Below are 21,821 nucleotides of genomic sequence, written 5' to 3'. Positions count from 1 at the left end.
TTTGGAAGAAATCCGTCCCCGTAGTTCGTTATTACGTCAGCGGCAGACGCCATCACCAGATCTATAAATTTGAAAATATTTTTGTATTGAAGATTGTATGATTTCGATTATATTATTTTATTCACATCTTTTGAGAAATATACATCAAGTTCTACTTCTATGAGTCTTATTCTCCCAACGTTCTAAAAGGCACCCTTTCCGGGAGTGCTATCACCCTTCAAAGCAGCACATCCCTGCTCGACATCCTCAGGTCGGAGCAGCTGCATATTGGAACCCTCCTTGTAGGCAAGTCCAACGAGTGTTTTCTCTGTTGGATAGTTAGACATATGGAGCTGGGGAAAAATGGATTGGAAACTTACCATTAGGATTGTATCGGGGCCATCCGAACTTAGTCAAGCCCTCTTCAGGATCAGTTGCAAACGCAACCCAGGCGGAAGCCATGTACTGGGCAATCTCATTCTCCGGGTTGCTGTTTGGAATCCCGCTGATATGCTCTGCAGTTCCGAACACCATAGGCAGGTCGGCACCGTGGTAGCTTCCGCTGTTAGGGTGCAAACGCAGGTTGTCCCAGTCACCGAAGTAGTGGGACTGCCAGACCGGAACATCGCTGTCAACTCGGTATCTTGCAGATGCACCACTAGGGCAAGTGAAAGCGGCATCATTGAAAGTTTGCCATGCGGCATCACTGAGAGTAATATTCGCGTTAAATGCGCTGATGCGATAGTAACCAGGTTCGTAGTGGTTGCTGTTGATCAAATATGGCTGCGGCATGTTAGCATTATTGTTGAGGATAGACTCAACTATATCATGTTTACTTACTAGACGTGCGAATTGGCCTGCAGCAGATCGCTCGGCATAGTTGCCAAACACGGTAACTCCATCCACTGTCGGATGAAACACTGCCTGTGGAGTTGCTGGTGAAGGTGCGGGCGGGACCTTACCACCCGCCTTAACGACGTCGGTGAACGGCTTCTGGCGAACACACTTGACAACTTCTTCGGGGTCACTGGTTTGGTCTCCACAACCGAGAATCTTGGAAGCAGTGTAAAAGTAACTGGCGGACTCTTCTGCAGTGTTGGGCACAAAGCTAAGCGAAGTTCCAGAGTGCGAGATGAGACCGGCAACAAGGGGATCCTTTGCCCAGGCTTGTGAATAATAGTCGACGGCAGAGCCACCAGCAGACTGTCCGAAGATTGTGATACGATTTGGGTCTCCACCAAACGCAGCGATATTCTGATGAGCCCATTCCACTGCCATACGTTGATCCAGAAGTCCGACGTTTTGGGGAAGATTTGGTGCACCAGAGAAACCAAAGATATTCAATCGGTAGCTGGTATTAATTAGTAAGGATATGCAAACGCAGGGCGAAGGGTACTGACTTGATGGTCACCACCACCACATCATGTTCATCCGCCAAGACTTGTCCATCATAGTATGGATTGTTGGCGCCGCCTCCAGTAAAACCTTCGAGAAATGTCAATCTTCTGAAAACAAAAGAGTCGAGGTGAACATACGACCACCGTGGAACCATAGCAGAACTGGCTTCAAGTTGGAGACTGTGGGACGGGTCCACACATTCAAGAAAAGACAGTCTTCGCTCTGGGAAGTTCCCAGAGCCTGGGTAAAGGACTTTACAATTTTGGGAGCCTGCGGAGTAAAGCCAGGGTAATCTGGAACTGAGCCAGCATTTGCAGGGCAATCACTAATTTTGGTCAGATATTTCCATCATAATAAGGGCATAATATACGCACGGGCTCTGTTGATGATACGGTTAGCCACTTATACCACCGAACAAAGGGAGAGATCTTACATAGGCAGTTGCCTGAATGGTACCATTGGCATCATAAGCCACCGGAGCTGCAAATCGGAGATTTCCAATTGGTGCCGAAGCATAGGGAATACCCAAGTACTCAGAGACCGCAGGCCTACGAGGGGCAGCGTGCCCCTCAATCAGTCCACTGCTGGTCACTACGGAGTCACCGATGTGATTTTCTGGGTGACCTGGACATTGCTGTCCCCAGACTGTGGGGAGGCACGAAGCCAGCAACAATGCAGATCCAATTGGATTCCAACCCGCTTTCATTTTTGAAATTATCAACGAAAGTGAGGAAAAGGGCCAGGGCTGCGGAAGTTCAAAGACATATAACGTTCGCGTGCATCACATAGTGGAACCCATCTATATTATCAGGAGTTCCGAATGCCGTGTTCGCTTGGTCACGATGGGATCGCCGATCGTGGCTTGAATTGGGCGAACAGGGGAGCCCATTGGCAATCCACACGAGCTGGGTAACTAAGGAGCTGGTGGGCACAATAATCCTTGGCGACTAATGCGGAAGTTTGACCGGACGATCTTCGTGTAGACCTGCTAGATGAAGTGCTATTTTTCACTTAGTATAACATAACAAGTATAATGTATATTGTATAGTATTAGATTCTGATTTGCCAAGAGATCTCTTGTCAAGTTATATCGTCAGATATATAGGGTATGGACACCCTTACCCACAGACTATTTCGACATCCCTGCACGCCATGTGGAGAGTTCAAATTTTATAGATTAAAAACAATTTGTACAACGCGTGTTCTTCACCTTCCTGGGCTCTTTTTTCTTCGCCGTCTCCATGTGCAAAACGCATTGTTCTCTTGTAAAAAATGTTGTGCCCTAACCAAATACATGCTCGATCTACATTTTCCATGTTCATATACCCTCAAATCACCTATAAGAATATTCTCAATTATCACGTTTATTCAACTCCTGCCAAGTTGGGATTAAGCAATGTTTTTGATTCGCTCCGGGGCTGGGACCATCAATATCGATGCTGAACATAATTACATTGCTCCTGCTTTGATACCACCAATCTAAATCCATATATTTCTTTTCCTCTCTCACGAGGTCCGCTTAAGGAGTCAGGACTATAATATACTACTTAAGCGAAGATTTGCCTCGAACCTCGTGGGGCGGCCTGTATCCGACGATCTCATCGTCGGATAACGCCATGGTTCTGAGTTATCATAAAGAATTATGCTTGTTCCTTTTCCTTTCGCAAACTTACACTAGCCAAATCGACGTACCATGACCTACGAAATTGGGTTGGGCACAACTGATGTGCCTAATCGAGGGTTTCCGCTATGGATATGTAGTGTTGTGATGGTAATTATAGCTGGTCTCTTCGTTTTGTCTAGACTGGCTATTCGATTCCATCAAAGCCAGTTGGGATCAGATGATTGGATGGTTTTGGCATCGCTGGTGGGTGGTCTTCGAATCATTGATGACTAGAATCATAACATTGACACATGGTAGATATGCTCGATTGTTCTCACAGTGACCGAGTGCTCTGGTACGTTATGCTCCCATGGATGTTAGTCACAGAACTCTTATTCACTCAAAACTAGCGGTACACTATGGATATGGAAAACATTCCAAAGATCTCACGCAAAAGGATCGAGTGGCCGCACTCAGGTGGTTCTTTGGCGCCCAGCTCGTATACAAGATTGTCATTGCTGTCAACAAACTCTCCTTCATGTGCCTATACCTTCGGATATTCCCTCAGCGCACCTTCCGGTTGATTTGCTATTATGGACTGGGGGTGATCACTATTTGGGGCACGGCATACATCTTCCTCACCATATTCCAATGCAAGCCCATCGCTTCGTTCTGGGATATCACTATCAAGAACCCAAAGTGTCTAAACAAAGAGGGGATGTGGATGTCATATTCAGTCATCAACATCATATTTGACCTGCTAATCCTGGCCTTGCCTATATACCCTTTGAGTCAGCTACGGCTGCAACGGGCGAAGAAGATTGGTCTTCTCGTGGTCTTCGGAATGGGAGCATTGTAAGTGCAGGTCCCTTTTAAACCTACCCGACAACTGCTCATAGACACAGTGTCTGCGTCACAACGATCATCCGAATCACGACCCTTGTCCAATCCGCCACTGACACGGATCCGACTAGTGAGTTTTGCTTCCCGCCAAATCCACGCAGTATATATAAACTGACACCACCGCAGGCGGTCCTCTCCCAGCCACCATCTGGAGCGTGGTTGAAGCAAACACTGGTATTATCTGCACATGTCTACCAGTCTTCCGACATCCGCTCCAGTTCTTCTTCCCGCATCTGTTCAACTCCTCTCAACAAACCACCAATCCGTATAGTCAACAGATGGCACGTCATACGCCGCATGCGAGTGGGTCGCAAAGAATCCTCACCCATGATGACTTATGGCACGATGATGGCCTGGAGATGGTGAATCCAGAGATTTACAAGGAGGCTGCCAATGGTAGAATCATGACAACGACGCGCATAAACGTCTCATATCAACAGGATCAAGAATCGGATGCGTCATCGCGACCAATTCGCAGAGATTTTGACTGACCTGGCGATGCATTTCACTCAATCAAAATAAAAGCAAAATCAATACATCTTTTTATTGTCATTAGTGTTATCCTGCATTTCATGGTAGACAATAAATATGGTGGGCATCACGTGCCTGCCAATTATGCCCGGGGGTTTCTTACTCCGAAACTTCCACAAAGCATCAACCATGCACATGACGTTGGTAGCCTGATATCTTGCATATATTCGGGAGTTACACTTCATCTTGCATTGTATAACCCCGTAATCAACAAATGACGCAATTGCGATCGAAACGGAAGGCACCTGGTGCCACCATGCCAGGTGAGATTACCCTACAAAAAGTATAGATCGATTGACTCAATATGTCATCAGAAGAAAACCTGAATCCGATTTCTTGTGAGCTATGCAGACAACGCAAATGCAAAGTAGGCTATGATTTTGTAAAGAAAAGCCCCGGAGCAAGACAGGTGCTAACCAACAAAATAGTGTGATCGGAAACTGTAAGATCCAAAACAATTTTCACCATTTAGTTCGATCGCTGGTCTTATTTCTAATTGCATCTCGTTAAGCCCGTTCTGTTCTCAATGCGTAGGGGAAGCGTCGAAATGTACCTACCCCGAGAGTGGTAAAAGGCAAGTACCCAGGCCCACATATATAACTATGCAGGTACCCGTGGGAAGCTAACTCATTGGCTCAGAGGCTTACCGTTGGGATATCTGAATCAATTGGAACAGAGACTGGCAGAGACCGAGTCAGCTCTTTACGGGGCTTTGATGACCATTCGTTCGATGGGACAATCAACGGCAGTACAAATCCCAACAAAGACAGGTACTGCCCTCAAACACAAGGCAGCTCGCATGGAAGAGTGGTCTCAGCTGCCCCTTCGAGATTGGCCCGATATGGAGCGTTGGCTGAGCGCCATGTCGGATCGGTTTACCATTGAGCAGCCAAGTGACGTGGTTCCAGACACATCGGGAGGTGGTTACGCAATTCCTATGACCCCTACTCACGGTAAATCGCAGACCTTGGGAGATCAGCCTCATTCCGGACTAGTCTCATATGCATGGCCACCCAGGGACAACAGGGTCAGTTCGGGGGGTTCATACGATGCTTCTCAGCCCCACCCTGGGGTGATGCCTTCGCCGGTATATTTGGAACACCAGGTTGCGGTAGAACCCGAATCCGTGCCGTCTCCGGATAGTTCCCGAGATGGACTAATTGGCGACGAGGATGCCGGCCTCTCGGTGGATGTAAACGTATCTGCAAGAGCTAGGGGGCGACCGAGCAAAGCTGAAGAGCTGTCACACAATCACCCGAGTCTTTACTTTTAAAACGTGTTTCAACACGTACAATAACACTCGAAACCTCACGTCTTTCCCGATGAAGCTTAGGCTTCCTTATCTGTAACGGGCTAAGTGCAGATCATGAATGCCTGAGGCTTTGATTTTGTAGTCACCACATCACATGTTCACAGGTTATTAGGTAACGTTTTCAATGAAACCTTGGGATCAGAACACACCAGAATGGCTTTGTCGAGTGAAAGAAAAGATAAGTTCCAATACAGCAAGGAGCATTTAACTCCGTGCAATACATGTACAATACATTGCATGCAACCTTCATTATATGGTAGGACCCTAGCAGGGTTTACTCCACTCCACACAAATTTCAGTGGAGGGTCTTAAGAATTTAAACACCAATACTCCACAGAAAATCCACCAGTCCACTCAGATAACGAGCATCATCTCGGTGATCTGGAAGTTCTCCAACCTCCCCCCGGACTCGATCAGCTGCAAGCGCTCGCAAGACCCCTTGGCCTGAGTTCTTCCGGTTGAACCCTCTGATTGGACCCTCTACTTCGCTGAATTTGAGCCAAACGGGCCACATGGAGCATAGACTACTTTGAGCGTGGAACGGATATAAGTGGTTGGTGAAACGCCCGTGCCTTCAGACTAAGAGCCCGGACCTGCATCCGTTTCAATTAGATTGGATTATTCTCGGGGTATTATCGCATCACGTTGTACGGGTCACTTTTTCTACGGATGATATTCAGTATTCACGTGAACTTGCAGACTTTAAGGGTCTGGGATGACAGCGCAGATGGGACACATCGAAAACGTATACGTTGACCCCTCCATACCTAGGCACATAATTGAACCCTGGAAGATGACCCTGTGGAGGATGGGCCTGGAATCAACTCGGGGATACGGAGACAGGTACTACCTGTACCCCTTCTAAAAGCCGACTAAAAATAGGGTTCACATACTGTGGAAGGGAGGCAAATAGTAAAAGTATGGATGAACCACTCTGATCAAGAACACTGGGCCCTTGATATCCAGGGGACCTCTAGACTGAGTTCTGTTGGGCTCCATCCACACAACCTTTAGCCTCCCACTGGTCAAAGTGGTCAAACACTGGTGTAGCGCCCAAAATCCCCGTCAGCCCGTAAGGAGGACCGGCCCCCCCCCCCTTCTCTCTTTCTTCTTCCAACCTCCTTGGGATTGTGTGTGTCTTTGTTCCTTCATTCTTTCCTTCAATTCTTTTAGTCCGAGATACAAAGTGATCTGAGATCCTGGACTCCTTTCTATTCTTTCCTTTTTTCCTGACTTGTGCGCCACCATTCCTTAAGGACAAAAGGACTGTTATTTCCCTCTACATTTTGCTGTGCAAAATCTTAAGAGGGCTCGACATTCATTTTTGTGCATATTTGCAATAGAAGTTGAACCTCAAACACACCCATCGATCTGATACTGCACATTCCAGTTGATCTAACATTCTTTCACCCCGCGATTGTCTTACCACGCGAGACTCAAATACGGATCCGATCGCAAAAGAGCGACCAGATTAAAAAAAACAAAAATCTCACATATTGCATGTGTAATTTGGTAAATCAATTCCCGACCGCGTCGAAACGCACCGTTGTCATATTTTGAACTTGACCAAATCTCCGACTCCGCCATGTCAAATCTCAGCAGAGCATTCACCCGGCGCAATAAGCGCCCGGAGGTGTCCGCACCCATGCCGTATCGTGGCGAAGGGCACGTGCGACTCAACTCGGCAAGCATAAAACGCAGCAATATATCTGGACCGGTCCAGCTTTTGTCTACAACCAACATGCTAGCCTACAACGCACCTGATATCAACCCAGTCCAATTAGCCGGATCTTCATCTGCCTCATCACTAGGATCGCGCGACGACTCTGACACTGCTTTCTCCCCGCAAAGCTACGCGTCTTCCATGTCTTCACCCGACATCTCTCACGGGTGCTCTCCAATTGACGCAAACCCAATGGCGTCGTATTTCCCGAATCGCATGGGAACGGTGACAAGCCACACCCGCTCCTCCACCTCGTCTTCGTCAACTACGGATGCCCCGCTGGTGCCCAAGCGGGCTCTGTCCCACACCAAGCGGTCACACCAGGAGCTCGCTCACTCGCGCTCGATCTCTAGGATGTCGCCACCTCCGCTGAATGCGACGCGCAGCACACCGACCATTCGTGCATCGCAGGAATTCTTCCAGGCCGAGCCGCATCCATTCGGCAAAGAGCTGGAGCAGGTGAACGAGGTTGCAGAGGAATTTGGAGGCTTCAATATGCTCGATGACGAAGAGCGGATTCTCTATTCCAAGGGGCTCAAGAAGTTCTCTGTCGAAGATTATCTTGTGGAAGTTGAAGAACTGTACGGCAGCATTTTCGAGGATACACGTGGACCTATGTGCACGTCTTGGTTCTAATGTAATTGCTGCCCCACACCCGGTTGACCCGAGGTTGATCAACGACACGAGATTGCGGACTTGCAAGGACTGGATATTCCTTCGCCCGCCACGACAACCAACTATTATTCTTTCATTTACGACTATTGCCCCTTGTTTTACGATACCATGGGAGGACCTTCTGTTCCCGCGCTCAATCCTGATTGTTTTTGAATTTATTCCTTTCTACCCGTAATAGACAGTCTCTTTTTTGCATCGGTTTCTGTATCATTGAGGCCAACTGTTTCATATCCTTTGAGGCCTACAAAGTCTTTGTGAAGGTTTTGGGGTCTTTTAGGTCACTTTTTGGGAGTCTCATATGGAGTCACATGGATGTTTCATTCAGAGTCTCATATATATTCCAATCAACACGTTCGGAAGTCTCTTCCAAGAGCCAACAAAGTAAGATGTAGAGGATGATGTATAAAATATGGCAATGACCATACGATGACATAAGTCAATATTACTCAATTAGGTATAGCGTAGGGCTCACCGACACGGTCACGGGTGCTCCGCTGGGCTCCACAAGTGACCGAAGGAAAAGAAGGAAAAATTTCGCTTTACTTTGGCTTTGGATCCAGCAACTCGACCATTCTGTCTGCATCCGATTTTATCTATCTCAAACAACTGGACCTCCACGGATGCAGACAGATTGTTGCCGTTTCCTCTTATTCCAATCTGTAGCATAAGCCCCAAGATCTCGACGTGAAAAAGTGTCGTGTGCTTGGACCAGGCTTTGATAAGCTCCGACAATTGAATCGGAAGTCCACTGGATTTGATTTCTGCCAGAGTGCAGAGAAGCAAATGTCGATACTTGTTTCTGCCTAGAACTCGTCCTACACCCCTTCTTCCTCAAATTCGACCATGGTCTCCCTTGCCACGATTTCACGCAAACCGGCGCTACAAGCCACACCTACGGTATCTCGATCCAAAATGCTTCCGACTTCCTCCCCAGTCCCGATTCTCAAAACCTCGAAAGCTCCTCCCGTGGTCGCCGGCTCGAAACGCAAAATGAGCGAAATGGACCTCCCTCTCTCTCCTTCCTCGTCCCAGGCCGATGACGCGACAGAAGACCTTCCTCCCACCAAAAAGCGAGCCCGTGTGCAATTTGATCAAGATGTGACGATACATGATGCTGGCTCTTCAGAGAAGAGCCTGGCAGTCATTCGGGAGGAGGTCCGCGGGGCTATCCACCGACATGTCACAATGTCAGAAAGCGAGGGCTACGACCGAATCAAGGGAATCTTTTTAGCCGATCCAAAAAAACAAGGCGATGACAGCCTGCTTGCATATGAGTCGCCAACACACACCTCTTTGAGGAACCACCTTCTTGGTCTGATTTCGCATGTCGCCTCCTTGGACCGTTCCTGCAGCGGGTTGGTCCATGCTATCATCAACAGCGAGTGGCTTGGACGGGACGAATCCTACGTCAATCTGTACACCCGATTCCTGGGCAACCTTGCCGCCGCACAGGGTACCTTCCTGGGTCCTGTCTTGAAGATGTTGGCCACCAATCTCGGGTCCATCCCTCGAGGACTCGGTCGACTGCCGGGTTACGCCGTTGTGTCGCCATCCGAAATGCACACTCGCGTCCATATGGCAATGCGCCATGTGTTGCGACTCATCCCGGCCGGTAGTGGATCACTCTCTCCGATTCTGTCTAGCCAATTTCCCATCGACTCAGATCTAGCTAGCGCGAACATCGCTTATACCCGAAATCTTATCCAAATCATCACCTACGCTCCAGAGCTTCAGTCCGACATCCTGGCTCTTATCACCGAGAAGCTTGTTAAGGTCGATGTTGAAATTCAGGTTGATATGGAGGACTTGGAAGAGGATGTCGGCGATGAAATCTTGCAGGTTGATGATGAGGAGATTGATGATGATGCCTCCTCAGTTGCCAGCGATGAATCAGACGATGACGACACCAAGGGGGCCAAGAAGATCAAGGACAACATTCTCAAAGTGGATGGGATGATTGATATTCTCTTTGAATACTTTTCGCCCCCTTTTACCTCGGGCACCCTGGATGATAAGGAGAATGCGTTGGATCTCCTCCTCAGCCACTTCCAATCCATCATTCTTCCTACATACCGATCCCGTCACTCCCAGTTCCTCTTGTTTCATTTCTCCCAGGTCTCGCCCGTGCTCGTCGATCGCTTTGCCTCCACATTTGTGCAGCTTATCTTCAACAAGCTGCAGCCTGGCATCCTGCGCCAGTCAGCAGCGGCATATCTAGCCAGCTTTGTTGCACGTGGTGCCCACATCTCTGGAGAAGTGGTCCGTGACGTCTTCGATCTCCTCCTCACACACCTCAACAGCCTACGTATAGACTACGAGGACAGCTGCCGCGGTCCTGATCTCCGTCGCTATGGACCGTTCTACTCCACGGCACAGGCCCTGTTGTACATATTCTGTTTCCGGTGGCGCGATCTGACAACCGCTGCCATTGATGGTGATAATGCGGACCAGGTGGACGAGCTTGAGCCGGGCCAGGTCACATTCCCTCCCAACATCAAAGAATTCCTTCACAAATGTATCTATTCGCGACTGAACCCGCTCAAGGTCTGCTCCCCGGCCATCGTCGCCGAGTTCGCCCGCATCGCCCACCACTTCCAATTCCTATACGTCTACCCTCTCCTGGAAACCAACAAGCGCATTCGCGTCACTGCGTTCAGGAGCCTTTCCACTATGTCCGATCCTCGCTTCAGCCACGTCGGCCGCGAGATCCGCGCCGGCGATAACATCGGTTATCAACTTGATGCATACTTCCCCTTCGATCCCTACCAACTTCCTCGCAGCCGTCGCTGGCTGGAAGGCGACTATGTCGAGTGGCGCGGCATCCCTGGTCTTGACGACGCAAACGACTCAGACAGTGGAGCTGACGAGTCCGATGACGAATCCGGCGAGGATCTCACCGAGACTGATGACGAGTGAATTGGACACTATCTCTCTTCTTAGAATCGGGACTTGATCTTGGGTTCGATTTTTTTGTTACTTCAGCGTGGCGTACGGGATTTCCACCAATATTTGCGATCTTACGATCTTCTTTTTTTCACAAAAAGTTCCCAATACCTTACGACTGATGATATCGTTCTTGAACACGGAACTATCCGGTGGAATCCCTGGGAAATTTTTTTGCCTCGTGTACTACCATAGAGCTGATGAATCTTGCTGTTCAAAAAATGGGAAATAATTACATGAAATTTCGTGAATATTTCTAACGCTCGATCTCATAAACCCAACTGCCTTAATCACATGGCTCTGCATTAAACGTACATGAACATTCCTCATATCTCACCTCCCTTTTCATTCTTCCAACTGCCGGCATAATGATGCTCGACCAAGGCAGGCCCAGTCGTCTCATTGCCATAAAAATTCGTCAACGAAGCAAACGAATACCCCGGCAAGATCAAAACATCCTCGACCAAAACAGGCTCTAAAAGGTTCGAGATACTCGGCATATCGATCGCTTCATTGCGAACCAATCCCAAGCTCTTCAAAATCCCACGAGTCAACCGCAACGGCCCCGTAAAGTGGATCACACTACCTATCATCTCCAAAGTTAACCCGGAAATCGGAACCCCATGCTCCTCCGTCTTCTGACGAATGGCATCCATAATATCATTGATAACCATCAAAAGATGCGGCGACCTAGGCGCCGCCATAATCGCCCAACTCTCAAACTGCCGAGTGAAACTCTCCCCCCAGCCAGCATCAAACTCCCACCCAACAACAAGCCCAGCTTTCGCGCGCATTGTCTCGGGGATCCATTCTCTAATGGGCACATCACCACACGAGACATCAAGATCAAACCAGATGCCACCTTCGGTGAAAAGAATCAGATAGCGCAGGAAATCCGCTTTTAAGATCGGCACCGCGAGAGCAAGGTATGCGGCGACGATATCGGGACGATGAGCGAAGTTTTCTTGCACATAGTCATCGCCCGTGAGGTCTGTGAAGACATGCGCGACATGAGCTGGGTTTTTGTGAAGACAGTCGTCCAGCCAATCGTGTGACTTGTCGCTCAATCCTTTGGGTCCAACTTTGTACCAGATCTTCTCTGGGATGCGCGGCGACGCCATTTGGAGACCCTCTGTCGATGGATCATATTTAGAGTAGCTTTCCGGTGTTTCTAGTCTCCCAGGGTAGAAATAAAGGATGAAAAAGAGACATGAAAGGATCACTATGCTTGTGGTTGAGAATTTTGTGAACGTTGGCCCCTGAGCGAGCATGGCGACGGTGTAGACGGAAGTCAGAGGAAATGATACATGTAGTATATACTCCGTACACCCGGAAACGCTGTGGGGTTGGGTTAAGACTGAGGGACTGAGATCTTCATCGCGATATTGATTTCCCCTGAACGGGGGTTTTTTTTCCAACCCTATTTTAGTGAGACCTCTTATAAAGACCCCTAAAGCCCAATTAAGCGACTAAAGCAGGGGAAACAATTATTTCTATTGGTTGGATAAGAAAAAAAGGAAATTGCCTTCCCCCGAGATCCACTGAATCCAGACCGACTCTTATTTCCGACTAGCGTTTTTGAGCTGGTCTGAGTACATTTCTTCTAGGTGCCAAATTGCTTTCTACATGTATCTCGTTGCTCCGTACTTTCTGCTCCACAGCCTCGGCATCCCGCGTTCCCCACGTTTCAGAATCCAAGTACAGAGTGGATAAAGCTTTATAAAAGTGGGACAAGACAGGAAGTATACACCAAATCGGGGGACGAAATAAGGGGCTATTGAAAGGTGTATATTCAAGAAACTGAAGAAAAGTTGCTATTCATAATTCATAGATAATGATTAAAAACCAAATATTGCTTCCAAGAGTTCCCTGCTCGTCCTAGGTACATTTCTAAAGGAAAACCATGGTATATCTGGTAGTTCAAGTAAATACTCCACTCTAACACGAACCACTTGACAAGGGCAACGGCAGTCATCGTGTCAAGAGTTGGAGAGCCAGATGCGGGAGTTGCATCCCTCCAAAACGTCGTCTCATCAAGAGCTAAAATTGGACTGCCCGATAAGACCGCTACACTCTCAGTCATGTTTCTGACCACATCCCCTGAATTCCCTTGACCCGCCATAAAAGCGCTTGAGCTGTCCGTTTGGGAATGCTGAACTGCTGCTCTTGAGCTTTCGATATTCATATACACGAAACACCCCATTCTTTGGGCGATTCTAAACAATACATCTTCCTCGTGGTGCGTATATGTACTATTTTAATCTGACTCCTCGTAGTAGCGTGGTATGTAGCATACTGAGGGCCCCGTAAAGATCTGGAGTGACCGAATTGTTGTTCTAACTCCAGGGTCATCGCATCGAAACAGTATGCACATGGAGCAACTAAATATTGATAGAAAGGTAATTTTGCTTTTGAATATATACGAGGTACTAATTATACATGTAAATTAATCGACAGTTCAGCCCTCAGTATCCTTCACAGACTGCTCAAGATCGGGGACCTTCTTTTTCGCACGACGAAGTTTCTTCCGGAAATTCAAAGCTCTAACACGGTATGCCCGATTTCGCCTCCGTGGGGGATAGTTGACTGGACTCTCGCCACCAGTAAAGATAGCCAAGTCGTAGATCAAAGCGCCAAACAATGCACCGGTAATATCTGCAACCCACGGACCCCAAATCCACCATGCATGGTATTCGCGGAAGACCTGGCCACCCCATCCAGCCATGAGGGCAACAAGTCGTGGGCCAAAGTCTCGTGCGCCGTTGAAACAACTATAAGATGATTAGTTTCAACCCAATTTGGAATTCGAAATTGGAAATTGGACACATACCCTCCGGTGTTATACCCAAGTCCAAGGACCACAATCGTGATGATAATACCAACGATAAAGGCTTGCATTCCAGCCCCAGGAGGCGCATTTGTATCGTCTCCCAGAGCGAGAATAGAAGCTACCAAGATTGCGCTGCCCAAAAACTCAGTGAAGAACGCAGTCGCAGGATGGACAAATGGTTTCGGCAAGGTGAGAAGAGCCTGACTGGCGACGCTTGCATTCTGAGGCACTTTGGCCACTTTGGCCACTTCAACAATGGCGTCATGGTAGATCGCGTATGATATACCCCCTGCGGTGATGGCACCGAGGAGTTGCGCGGCAATGTAGATCACACATCGACGCGCGGGAAATCCACGAAATACAGACAGCGAGATTGAGATGGCTGGGTTTAAATGACCACCAGACATACCTCCGGTGGTGTAGATAGCGGTCATGAATCCAAAGCCCCAGGCAGCACTTTGAGCAGGGTATGATCCTGCTTGTCCAGAGGAAGTGAAGTTCGATAAAGTGGCGCAAAGACCGATTGTCATTGCCATAGTTGTCTGCGAAAGAATATTTATTAGCAAATTGTTTGGGGTTTTTGGACCATATCGAAAACTTACTCCAAGCCATTCAGCCAGCGGCTCACGAAGATGGTGACGGATTTTCGACCAGCTATTGAAAAAACCATCGTCTTTGGGATCGTTGACCGTCTTCGTTCGATTTTCCACCGACTGTTGTTTCTGAACTTCGCGCCTGTGCGTTAAATCGTCGCCGTTCTGTGTCGTATTGCCTTCATTGCCTTGATCCTCCTGTCGATCCTCTGGCAAGGCGCCATGACGCATGCCAGGCCGGACAATATGAGGGAGTGGCTGAGCCAAACTCCAAGTGGGAATATCATGTTGTTGGTTACACTGAGAATTGTACTGCTCGTACTCTTTATCTGTATATCCACGGTTGTTGTTTGGATTCTGCGCGCCAGAGCCTGCCAAGCTGTATGACGGGATGTTTCCCAGGCCGTCATTTTTGCTTCCTTCTTCTTGGGTGCCTTCTTGTTGCAATTGTTCGGGATATTCCACGGCGTCTATTGCGGTGTGAGTGTTGTGATGCGCAATGATCTCTTCGGCCCTTTTATCATACCTTTGACTCCGGCATCCCGGTCAGGTTCCATCGAGGATCCCATCACAAAGATGAGGGGAAAAAAGAGAAAGAAAGAGAAAAAAACTCTTGTGTGGGACTCAACGTCAAAGAAAACTAGAAAGATGTAGACTCATTCCAGTCTGGGGTGTAATCATTTATAAATGACTCTTGTGTCAAAAGCTTGATTCCAAACCTATAAAGTGGAGATAAGGCCAACTCCACTGTTTCGTCACTGTTAATTCTCGAACGTCTGACATTCTTTTGGACCAGGGAAAATCACTGCCAAGGAATACATATTCCATGGTTGATCATCTATGTAGACGATAGTTGATTGGTGGATGGTATTCCGCTCCTTCTATGCTTCCATTACGGGACCCATATTCAGTGAACACCTTGCACAAAAGTCTATTCCTATATAGATCCTATATAGACATCAAATTTCTACACATTATCCATTTTTACACATAGATGAATTCTTTTGACTCGGGCTATGTGCAGTATCCAAACCAAATATATATTTAACAGGCTCATGGGTTCTTGGCAATGGGTAAACCATGGGTACCTAAAAACGCACGCCCTTGAAAGTGGACTTCCTTGACATATACCATGACTGTCCAGATGCAAGGTCAGATATCAGGGCTGCCCTGTGGCGATATTACCTCACGTCACGGAAGGACCATAAATTGGTTCCGCCAATCACAAGCGAGACGTCACGGGCTTATCCGGACGAACTATGTACTATATCCATGGGATCTACGGTCCAGTAAGCCCCCTTACGGAAGGCCGTTGAAATTCGGCTTTTCTGGTTCTGGATGTAAAAGGCTTGCTTTCTCGTCTAGAACACTTCGGCCCAATCCGCCTTTCCCTGATGCTCCCTGAAAATTAAAATTGCTTCTTCAGCCTACCAACATTAAACACGGAACCAGCATATATGTGAGCATGTAAATTCCCTTCCAACCGCCACACCCATCCTTCTAGCGCCATGTCAAAGAGACTATGATGATGGCCACGCCATTAAGTGGAGGTAGTCGCTAGCTCCTGGGGCGGTTTGTGAGCTGAGAGCTCACTAGGAGGAGAATAAACCGATGTCTGTCCCTGCACATCCTGATGTGTCATTGCAACCTGGGATTGGAGCCCGTCCACCGTAGCTTGAACAGAGAGACGTTTTCTCCGTTCGAATAATGCCCAGCCCAGCGCAGTGAGAAGCAGGACTCCTAGGGGGATTCCCACTCCGGCCCCGATCACGAGATCATTGTTACTTTTCCCATCCTTATTATCATTGGCCCCCTTGTTCTCGCCGCTTGACGTTGTAGGACATGCAGTTGTGTTCGTAGTTGATGTGGAGTTTAAGCTAGGATCACCAGAAGTGTAATTGGCGAGCGCAGCCTTGCCCCAAACAAAATCGGCAGGATCAAGTTCGAAGGAGGGACCAGCGGCACAAGCGAGGTGGTTTGACGGATCGACTATGATGGAGTTGGCGCAATAGGAAGACTTCTTGTCCTCAATCCTAAGCAACGGCAGCGCACATCCCTTATCGTTCATGGCTTCAACTGTAATCGGGAAAATGGCCGTTAGCTTTGAAGCAAGAAATCAAAATGTCTTGAGATCAACTTACCCTTAGAACACACATCATTGCATCCGCCTTCTACTGGCCAGTACTTATTGGTACAGCTACCCCGACTCAGCGCAAATGGTTGTGCTTTTCCATAACAAAATCCATTGCTAAGACAAATCGAATCTTTGGAACAACATGGTGAGTCCTTGTCACCTGAGAAGCAAGGGACATCGTCAACCGCAATGTCTCCGCTAGGAAAATAGCAGGTCTTGTCTGCTACCACAAGGCACGCAAATATGGAGAAGTGGAGAAGGATACGGAGGAGCATCGCGAGAAAATGAAATATCGAAGCAGCTGGATGAAGAATATTTTACAGCCCCATTATTATTGAAAATAGGGATCCCTCAGCCTCAGAGCCGCATTTTAATCTAAGCCACAAAGAGACACGGGAAATGACCAGTGATCAACATCTCAAGCGAAGCTATAGTAATCAATCAGTGTCGCCCAAGTCAGTTCCTAGTCCAATAGTAGTATAATAGTGGAGAACAAAGCGGGGAACGGAAAAAAACACTGGGGGCCATGCGCTGGTCGATATCTCGGACCGTGTGGGCATTTCCACAAGTCTAATCCAGTCAATTACGGAGTATGCTGTTCCTACAATATAGCTTGCTAGTATAGCGCTGCTTTGTATCATCTCAACAGGCAAGGAGAGGGAACAGTTTATATGTCTGCTCGATTTGCTTCGATTTATCCTTGTATATCAGATATGTGTGTGAATATGTAGTCATGCCATAGTAAAAAAAATAGCGACGCGAGCGTACATATCCGACTGAAACAAGTCTATGTTAAGCAGGGATAGAGGGTGATTACACTGCGCTGCCGGGCAGTCTCTACCCTTTACCTCCGCTGTTCTTAATAAGCGCGCCATGGCTCGACAGCTATATGGCGGCTTTGATAGGCCTCAGTTTCGAGTTTGGAGATGGCATGATAGGCAATGGAGTAAGCGTGAGGGCTGGTTCTGGATTGTCGGTGGTGGCTGTCATAACATGAATGGACTTGCAAGGTTGAGACCAACGTGAGGCAGGAGTGGCAATAGATAGATGACAGGGAGAAAGTCGCAATTTGATGTATAGCCAGGGACTCCGGAACATATTATGAGTCGTGTCCCCTCAAGCTCCTATTCCCTGGCTTTGCAACGTTTTGCTGAATCTCTGCCGTAATACATATGTAATCATCTTGGGCCCCAGTGGGGGCCAAATGGACTTCAGGCAGTGGAGCTTAATTAAACTACTAGGAACACCTATGGCTTGCTTCTAAGGGATATGCTAACCCCACATAGCACTATCGCTATATTAGATGCGTCAATTTATTTTTAAACCCGGCTCTCCCATATTCTGTATTTGCTTTTCTTTCTCCAATTCAAGGGGTTTCTTTGCGGGAATCATGAGAGTAACCTGGTTGGCCTTCGCGGCAGTTGCCGCAGCACAACAAGCCCATGTCGCGTCGAATGGAGTCATTCAGGGCCATGAGGCATCGAAGAATCCGGGGGTCATCGAATGGCTTGGGGTTCCTTACGCGCAGCCGCCGGTTGACCAATTGCGATTCGCACCGCCCCAACACTACACGCCCAAGGGTGTTCATGTCGCGTCAGAATATGTATGATCTCGTCTTATCTCTCACTACTGCCATAAATTGCATGAATTTGCGAAGTTCTGACATCATCTTAATCTAGGGGAAGTGAGTACTATCTGGGGTGATGCTATTCTGCGTTCTCGATTAACAGAAATATACAGAGACTGCATGTACTCGGTGTCGAAGCTAGTCGACTATCCCGACAAAACTCCGCAGTTTGACAGCATCTTCGAGGCCTTCGGGGCTATCAATAACCACACTCAAAGTGAAGATTGTTTGACTCTGAATGTTTGGTCAAAGCCAAACTCAAATCAACTCAAGCCCGTCTATGTCAATTTTTACGGTGGAAGTAGGTTTTTGGTTCTTATTTTCGTCTCGCCTCATGTTTCTGATCCATGATATAGGATGGACAAGTGGCACGACCGATACCCCTTTTTATTATGGAGGCCGATTTGCTGATGCAGAGGATGTAATCGTTGTGACGGTCAATTACCGCATGAACATCTTCGGGTTCCCTGGTCTGCCTGGACACCCTCCTAACCTTGGTCTACTAGATCAGCGTCTGGCCGTTGAATGGGTGAAGGAAAATATCCATGGATTTGGAGGTGACCCAAACCGCATTACTATATCTGGCCAATCCTGCGGAAGTGCTTCTGTTGATTATTGGGCATATGCCTACCAGTCTGAACCCCTAGTTGCCGGTTTGATCTCACATTCCGGCACAGCCATCAGCTTCCCAACAAACAATCGAACAACCGCAGCAAAGAATTGGTATACTGTGTCTGACCAGTTGGGCTGTGGGTCTTCAGGGGATGTCCTACCTTGCATGAGAAAGCAGAATGCGAGAGCCATTCTCGCCGCTGCTAGTGCGGTAAAGGTCCCAAACCAAAATCCTGCGAGGAAATCCCCAGCTTTCCAGCCCACTGTGGACGACGTAACTGTGTTTGAGAATTACACTCTTCTTTCAGAGCAAGGGAAATTCGCCCGTATCGTGAGTGAACCGCTCCTGCATCTCAAACTCACTCGGTGAGTCAATGTAGTTGCTAACCAACACCTTACCTAAATAGCCCTACTTGGTCGGCCACAACGCCAATGAAGCGGGATTCTACAAGATTTCAAGCTACGCCCAGGGATCGAATTTGACAGACAAGCAGTGGGACGACTTCAATATGCAAACGTTCTTCTGTCCATCCAATCTCGAAGCAGCACACCGAAGTCGCCAACGTACACCGGCTTGGCGATTCCAATACAACGCGGATTGGGAGAATACCCGTCTTTACCCCACTAGTGGGGCATATCATGGTGTCGAGTTTAACATGATCTTTGGAGAATCTGCTGAGATCACTGGGATTGCTGAGTCTGATGCACAGCGCCAGTTGCAAGATAAGATGCGCTCGGCTTGGGGCTCATTCATCGCTGATCCCCAAGGCGGACTAGAAGCTCTGGGATGGCCAAGTTATAATCCTGAAGGTGAGTCCAGGCGACTTTGATCAGAGGGACTTATCCTCTAACATTCTTTCAGCTTCGACCCTTGTTGAAATCGGCCTTGGTAATCATCCCAGCGTATCATTTGTAGACACGAAATACTCCGCTCAGCTGTGTGCAGCTTTGCTGGCGCAAATATGAGTCAACTCTATATTGCTAATGTGAGCTGCTTTCATGTCTGTGAATATGTATCGGGCTATTTTTGTGTTATGTATTTGTATTTTATTGAACCCTGGCGTGGGCCATTGGACCACACCAAGATATGAGCACTTCCCGGGAAGGGAAATTCCGAGTGACATTCGGTGCATCGTATGTACTCTGTACTTTTGCTCAGAGATCGGCGAATCCAGTTCCCGAGATCCGTTCTGAGGTCTCCAGGGCCGAGGCACCCGCTTACTAAGTTTTCAATCTTACCACCGGAGCAGATGGCCAGGTACAGCCGAGATTTATATTACATTTATGATTTGAGTCAATGAAATCTGATAAGACAGCAGTCATACAATATGGATAGGCTCATAAAGTGACAGTAGGATAAACATATCAAACGCTATATACAGCAGACGCCGTGAATGCCAGTGGTTCAAACGCCAAAGACCCACAGCGCTAAGAAACTAAGAATAATACAAGGAAAAAGTGACGCAAATCGATCACCGGTCGAAGATGGCCTTCATATCTGCACACGCATCGCGGTATAAAACGTCGACGCTTTTCTGGTCCCGCCACGGATTGGCTGACTTGTCCCATGCATGCCGGGCTTTCTCGATTAGCATGGCACGCGGGCGTTTACCAAGGCCTTCTAAGCGGCGAACGAAAGCTTGACCCTCCTTCATCAACATGTCCCACTCGCAGATGAAGAAAAACACGTCGCGGGGAAGAGCTTCAGACAGAATACGGTCAGATGCGTGGACTGGAGAGGCATAGGGGGAAGCACGTTCGGCCAAATCAGGAAGATAAGCCTCATCAAAGAGGGTGGTGAAAAATGCTGGGAGAGTCTTATCCGGCATCATACTCATAGCACGCCGGTGGTCGCGAGATTCTTCAAAGTCGAGAATCGGGTACCAGCAGAACAAGGCAACAATGTTAAGATCGCTGACCTGACTGAGCAAATTTTGTGTGGATTCCGCTCGACCCAAATGTTCCTTCACTTCCGTGGAGATTCGGCCACGCAGCCGTAAGGGCACCGTGACAGCCAGGTTACCGCCTGCCGAGAACCCGCTCAGTGCCACGCGACTCACATCCAATCCCAGTTCGCTGGCATGTGTAGCGAGATATAGTAGTGCCTCGACTCCATCGTCTACTGCCGCAGGGAAGGGGTGCTCCGGGGCTCGTCGGTAGCTGACACTCACCATCACGGCCCCGACATTGTCCAGCACTATTTTCGCCCAGCGAGAATCATCCGTAGCGGCGCCAAGCGTGAAACCACCGCCGTGAAAGTTAACGGCGACGGGAAAGCGATGGCCTAGCCTTCGTTGTTCGTGGTAATTTGGTGGACAGTAGAAGTGGAGGACGACGGGATGACAATCGGAGTCGGAGTGAACGGTACGGGTGAATAACGGTCGGGGAGGTCGGGGAGGGCCGATCTCGTGCAGGAACATGCCGATGCGCATCAGAAACCGCCAAAAGATGGCCTGCACATAGAGCCACCAACGAGACGAGGCCATGGTGCAGTAGATAATGTTCGTCCTATTGATCTAGCATGTGCATCGGAGTGGCCCGGAAACCAAAGATAAGACGGGGTAAGACGGAAGACGGCCGGTGAAATATTTGAAATTGGAAGAACAGAATAGTCAAGGTATGGAGGGAAATAAGAATAGCCTCGGTGCTGAGAGAGACAAACGGAATATGTAGTAGCAATCGGGTTACAACGTAAGATGCAAAGCAATGGCCCGTTTTTGCCAGGCTCCATACCAAGGGAAATCAGGGTTCTTGGTATTGGATGATGTCATCACATCTTCTGGTCCTGTCCAAGGTCACAATATTTATTGATCTTTTTCTTCTTTCTCTCCATGTAACTATTACATTATATTCAAGTATCTTCTCCTTTGAACAGTTCCTGTTTTGTCGTCGATCTCTCTTTTAACAGGGTTTCCAAGATTTGCAACAATTGGATCGCCTGCTCAGGGCCCCCCACCC

The 21,821-nt window shown here is 48.2% G+C and overlaps 10 protein-coding genes across 10 annotated transcripts; 5 read left to right on the top strand and 5 right to left on the bottom strand.

The window, feature by feature from the left end:
* Positions 1-182: 182 nt before the first annotated feature.
* N7447_007356 (Carboxylesterase type B) lies at positions 183-2,083 on the bottom strand (the record flags this gene model as incomplete). The annotated part of the gene is made up of 7 exons (XM_057231618.1): positions 183-307; positions 360-762; positions 820-1,330; positions 1,380-1,464; positions 1,515-1,702; positions 1,752-1,756; positions 1,811-2,083. 7 exons carry the CDS (start codon positions 2,081-2,083, stop codon positions 183-185), a joined length of 1,590 nt encoding a protein of 529 aa, XP_057086708.1.
* A 987-nt stretch (positions 2,084-3,070) lies between these two features.
* Positions 3,071-4,374, top strand: N7447_007355 (uncharacterized protein; the record flags this gene model as incomplete). The annotated part of the gene is made up of 5 exons (XM_057231617.1): positions 3,071-3,244; positions 3,299-3,335; positions 3,391-3,835; positions 3,886-3,953; positions 4,010-4,374. 5 exons carry the CDS (start codon positions 3,071-3,073, stop codon positions 4,372-4,374), a joined length of 1,089 nt encoding a protein of 362 aa, XP_057086707.1.
* A 254-nt stretch (positions 4,375-4,628) lies between these two features.
* N7447_007354 (uncharacterized protein) lies at positions 4,629-5,687 on the top strand (the record flags this gene model as incomplete). The annotated part of the gene is made up of 4 exons (XM_057231616.1): positions 4,629-4,677; positions 4,729-4,781; positions 4,949-4,981; positions 5,091-5,687. The coding sequence occupies 4 exons, from the start codon at positions 4,629-4,631 to the stop codon at positions 5,685-5,687; spliced, it is 732 nt and encodes a 243-aa protein (XP_057086706.1).
* Positions 5,688-7,311: 1,624 nt separating this feature from the next.
* N7447_007353 (uncharacterized protein) lies at positions 7,312-8,085 on the top strand (the record flags this gene model as incomplete). The annotated part of the gene is made up of 1 exon (XM_057231615.1): positions 7,312-8,085. The coding sequence occupies one exon, from the start codon at positions 7,312-7,314 to the stop codon at positions 8,083-8,085; it is 774 nt and encodes a 257-aa protein (XP_057086705.1).
* Positions 8,086-8,967: 882 nt separating this feature from the next.
* Positions 8,968-11,040, top strand: N7447_007352 (rDNA-binding RNA polymerase I transcriptional factor; the record flags this gene model as incomplete). The annotated part of the gene is made up of 1 exon (XM_057231614.1): positions 8,968-11,040. One exon carries the CDS (start codon positions 8,968-8,970, stop codon positions 11,038-11,040), a length of 2,073 nt encoding a protein of 690 aa, XP_057086704.1.
* A 353-nt stretch (positions 11,041-11,393) lies between these two features.
* N7447_007351 (uncharacterized protein) lies at positions 11,394-12,338 on the bottom strand (the record flags this gene model as incomplete). The annotated part of the gene is made up of 1 exon (XM_057231613.1): positions 11,394-12,338. The coding sequence occupies one exon, from the start codon at positions 12,336-12,338 to the stop codon at positions 11,394-11,396; it is 945 nt and encodes a 314-aa protein (XP_057086703.1).
* Positions 12,339-13,525: 1,187 nt separating this feature from the next.
* N7447_007350 (MIP/aquaporin family protein) lies at positions 13,526-15,059 on the bottom strand (the record flags this gene model as incomplete). Its single annotated transcript, XM_057231612.1, has 4 exons — positions 13,526-13,838; positions 13,898-14,439; positions 14,500-14,960; positions 15,017-15,059. 4 exons carry the CDS (start codon positions 15,057-15,059, stop codon positions 13,526-13,528), a joined length of 1,359 nt encoding a protein of 452 aa, XP_057086702.1.
* Positions 15,060-16,030: 971 nt separating this feature from the next.
* Positions 16,031-16,899, bottom strand: N7447_007349 (uncharacterized protein; the record flags this gene model as incomplete). Its single annotated transcript, XM_057231611.1, has 2 exons — positions 16,031-16,566; positions 16,632-16,899. 2 exons carry the CDS (start codon positions 16,897-16,899, stop codon positions 16,031-16,033), a joined length of 804 nt encoding a protein of 267 aa, XP_057086701.1.
* A 1,115-nt stretch (positions 16,900-18,014) lies between these two features.
* N7447_007348 (CAZyme family CE10) lies at positions 18,015-19,829 on the top strand (the record flags this gene model as incomplete). Its single annotated transcript, XM_057231610.1, has 5 exons — positions 18,015-18,204; positions 18,304-18,552; positions 18,608-19,194; positions 19,271-19,673; positions 19,726-19,829. 5 exons carry the CDS (start codon positions 18,015-18,017, stop codon positions 19,827-19,829), a joined length of 1,533 nt encoding a protein of 510 aa, XP_057086700.1.
* A 506-nt stretch (positions 19,830-20,335) lies between these two features.
* N7447_007347 (alpha/beta hydrolase) lies at positions 20,336-21,349 on the bottom strand (the record flags this gene model as incomplete). Its single annotated transcript, XM_057231609.1, has 1 exon — positions 20,336-21,349. One exon carries the CDS (start codon positions 21,347-21,349, stop codon positions 20,336-20,338), a length of 1,014 nt encoding a protein of 337 aa, XP_057086699.1.
* Between the last annotated feature and the right edge of the window lie 472 nt (positions 21,350-21,821).

Source organism: Penicillium robsamsonii, assembly GCF_028829455.1.
Source record: "Penicillium robsamsonii strain IBT 29466 chromosome Unknown utg000003l_segment0_segment0, whole genome shotgun sequence".
Classification (NCBI taxonomy): Eukaryota; Fungi; Ascomycota; class Eurotiomycetes; order Eurotiales; family Aspergillaceae; genus Penicillium; species Penicillium robsamsonii.
Note: the sequence above shows the minus strand (reverse complement) of the source record. Positions and strands in the feature narration are given on the sequence as shown.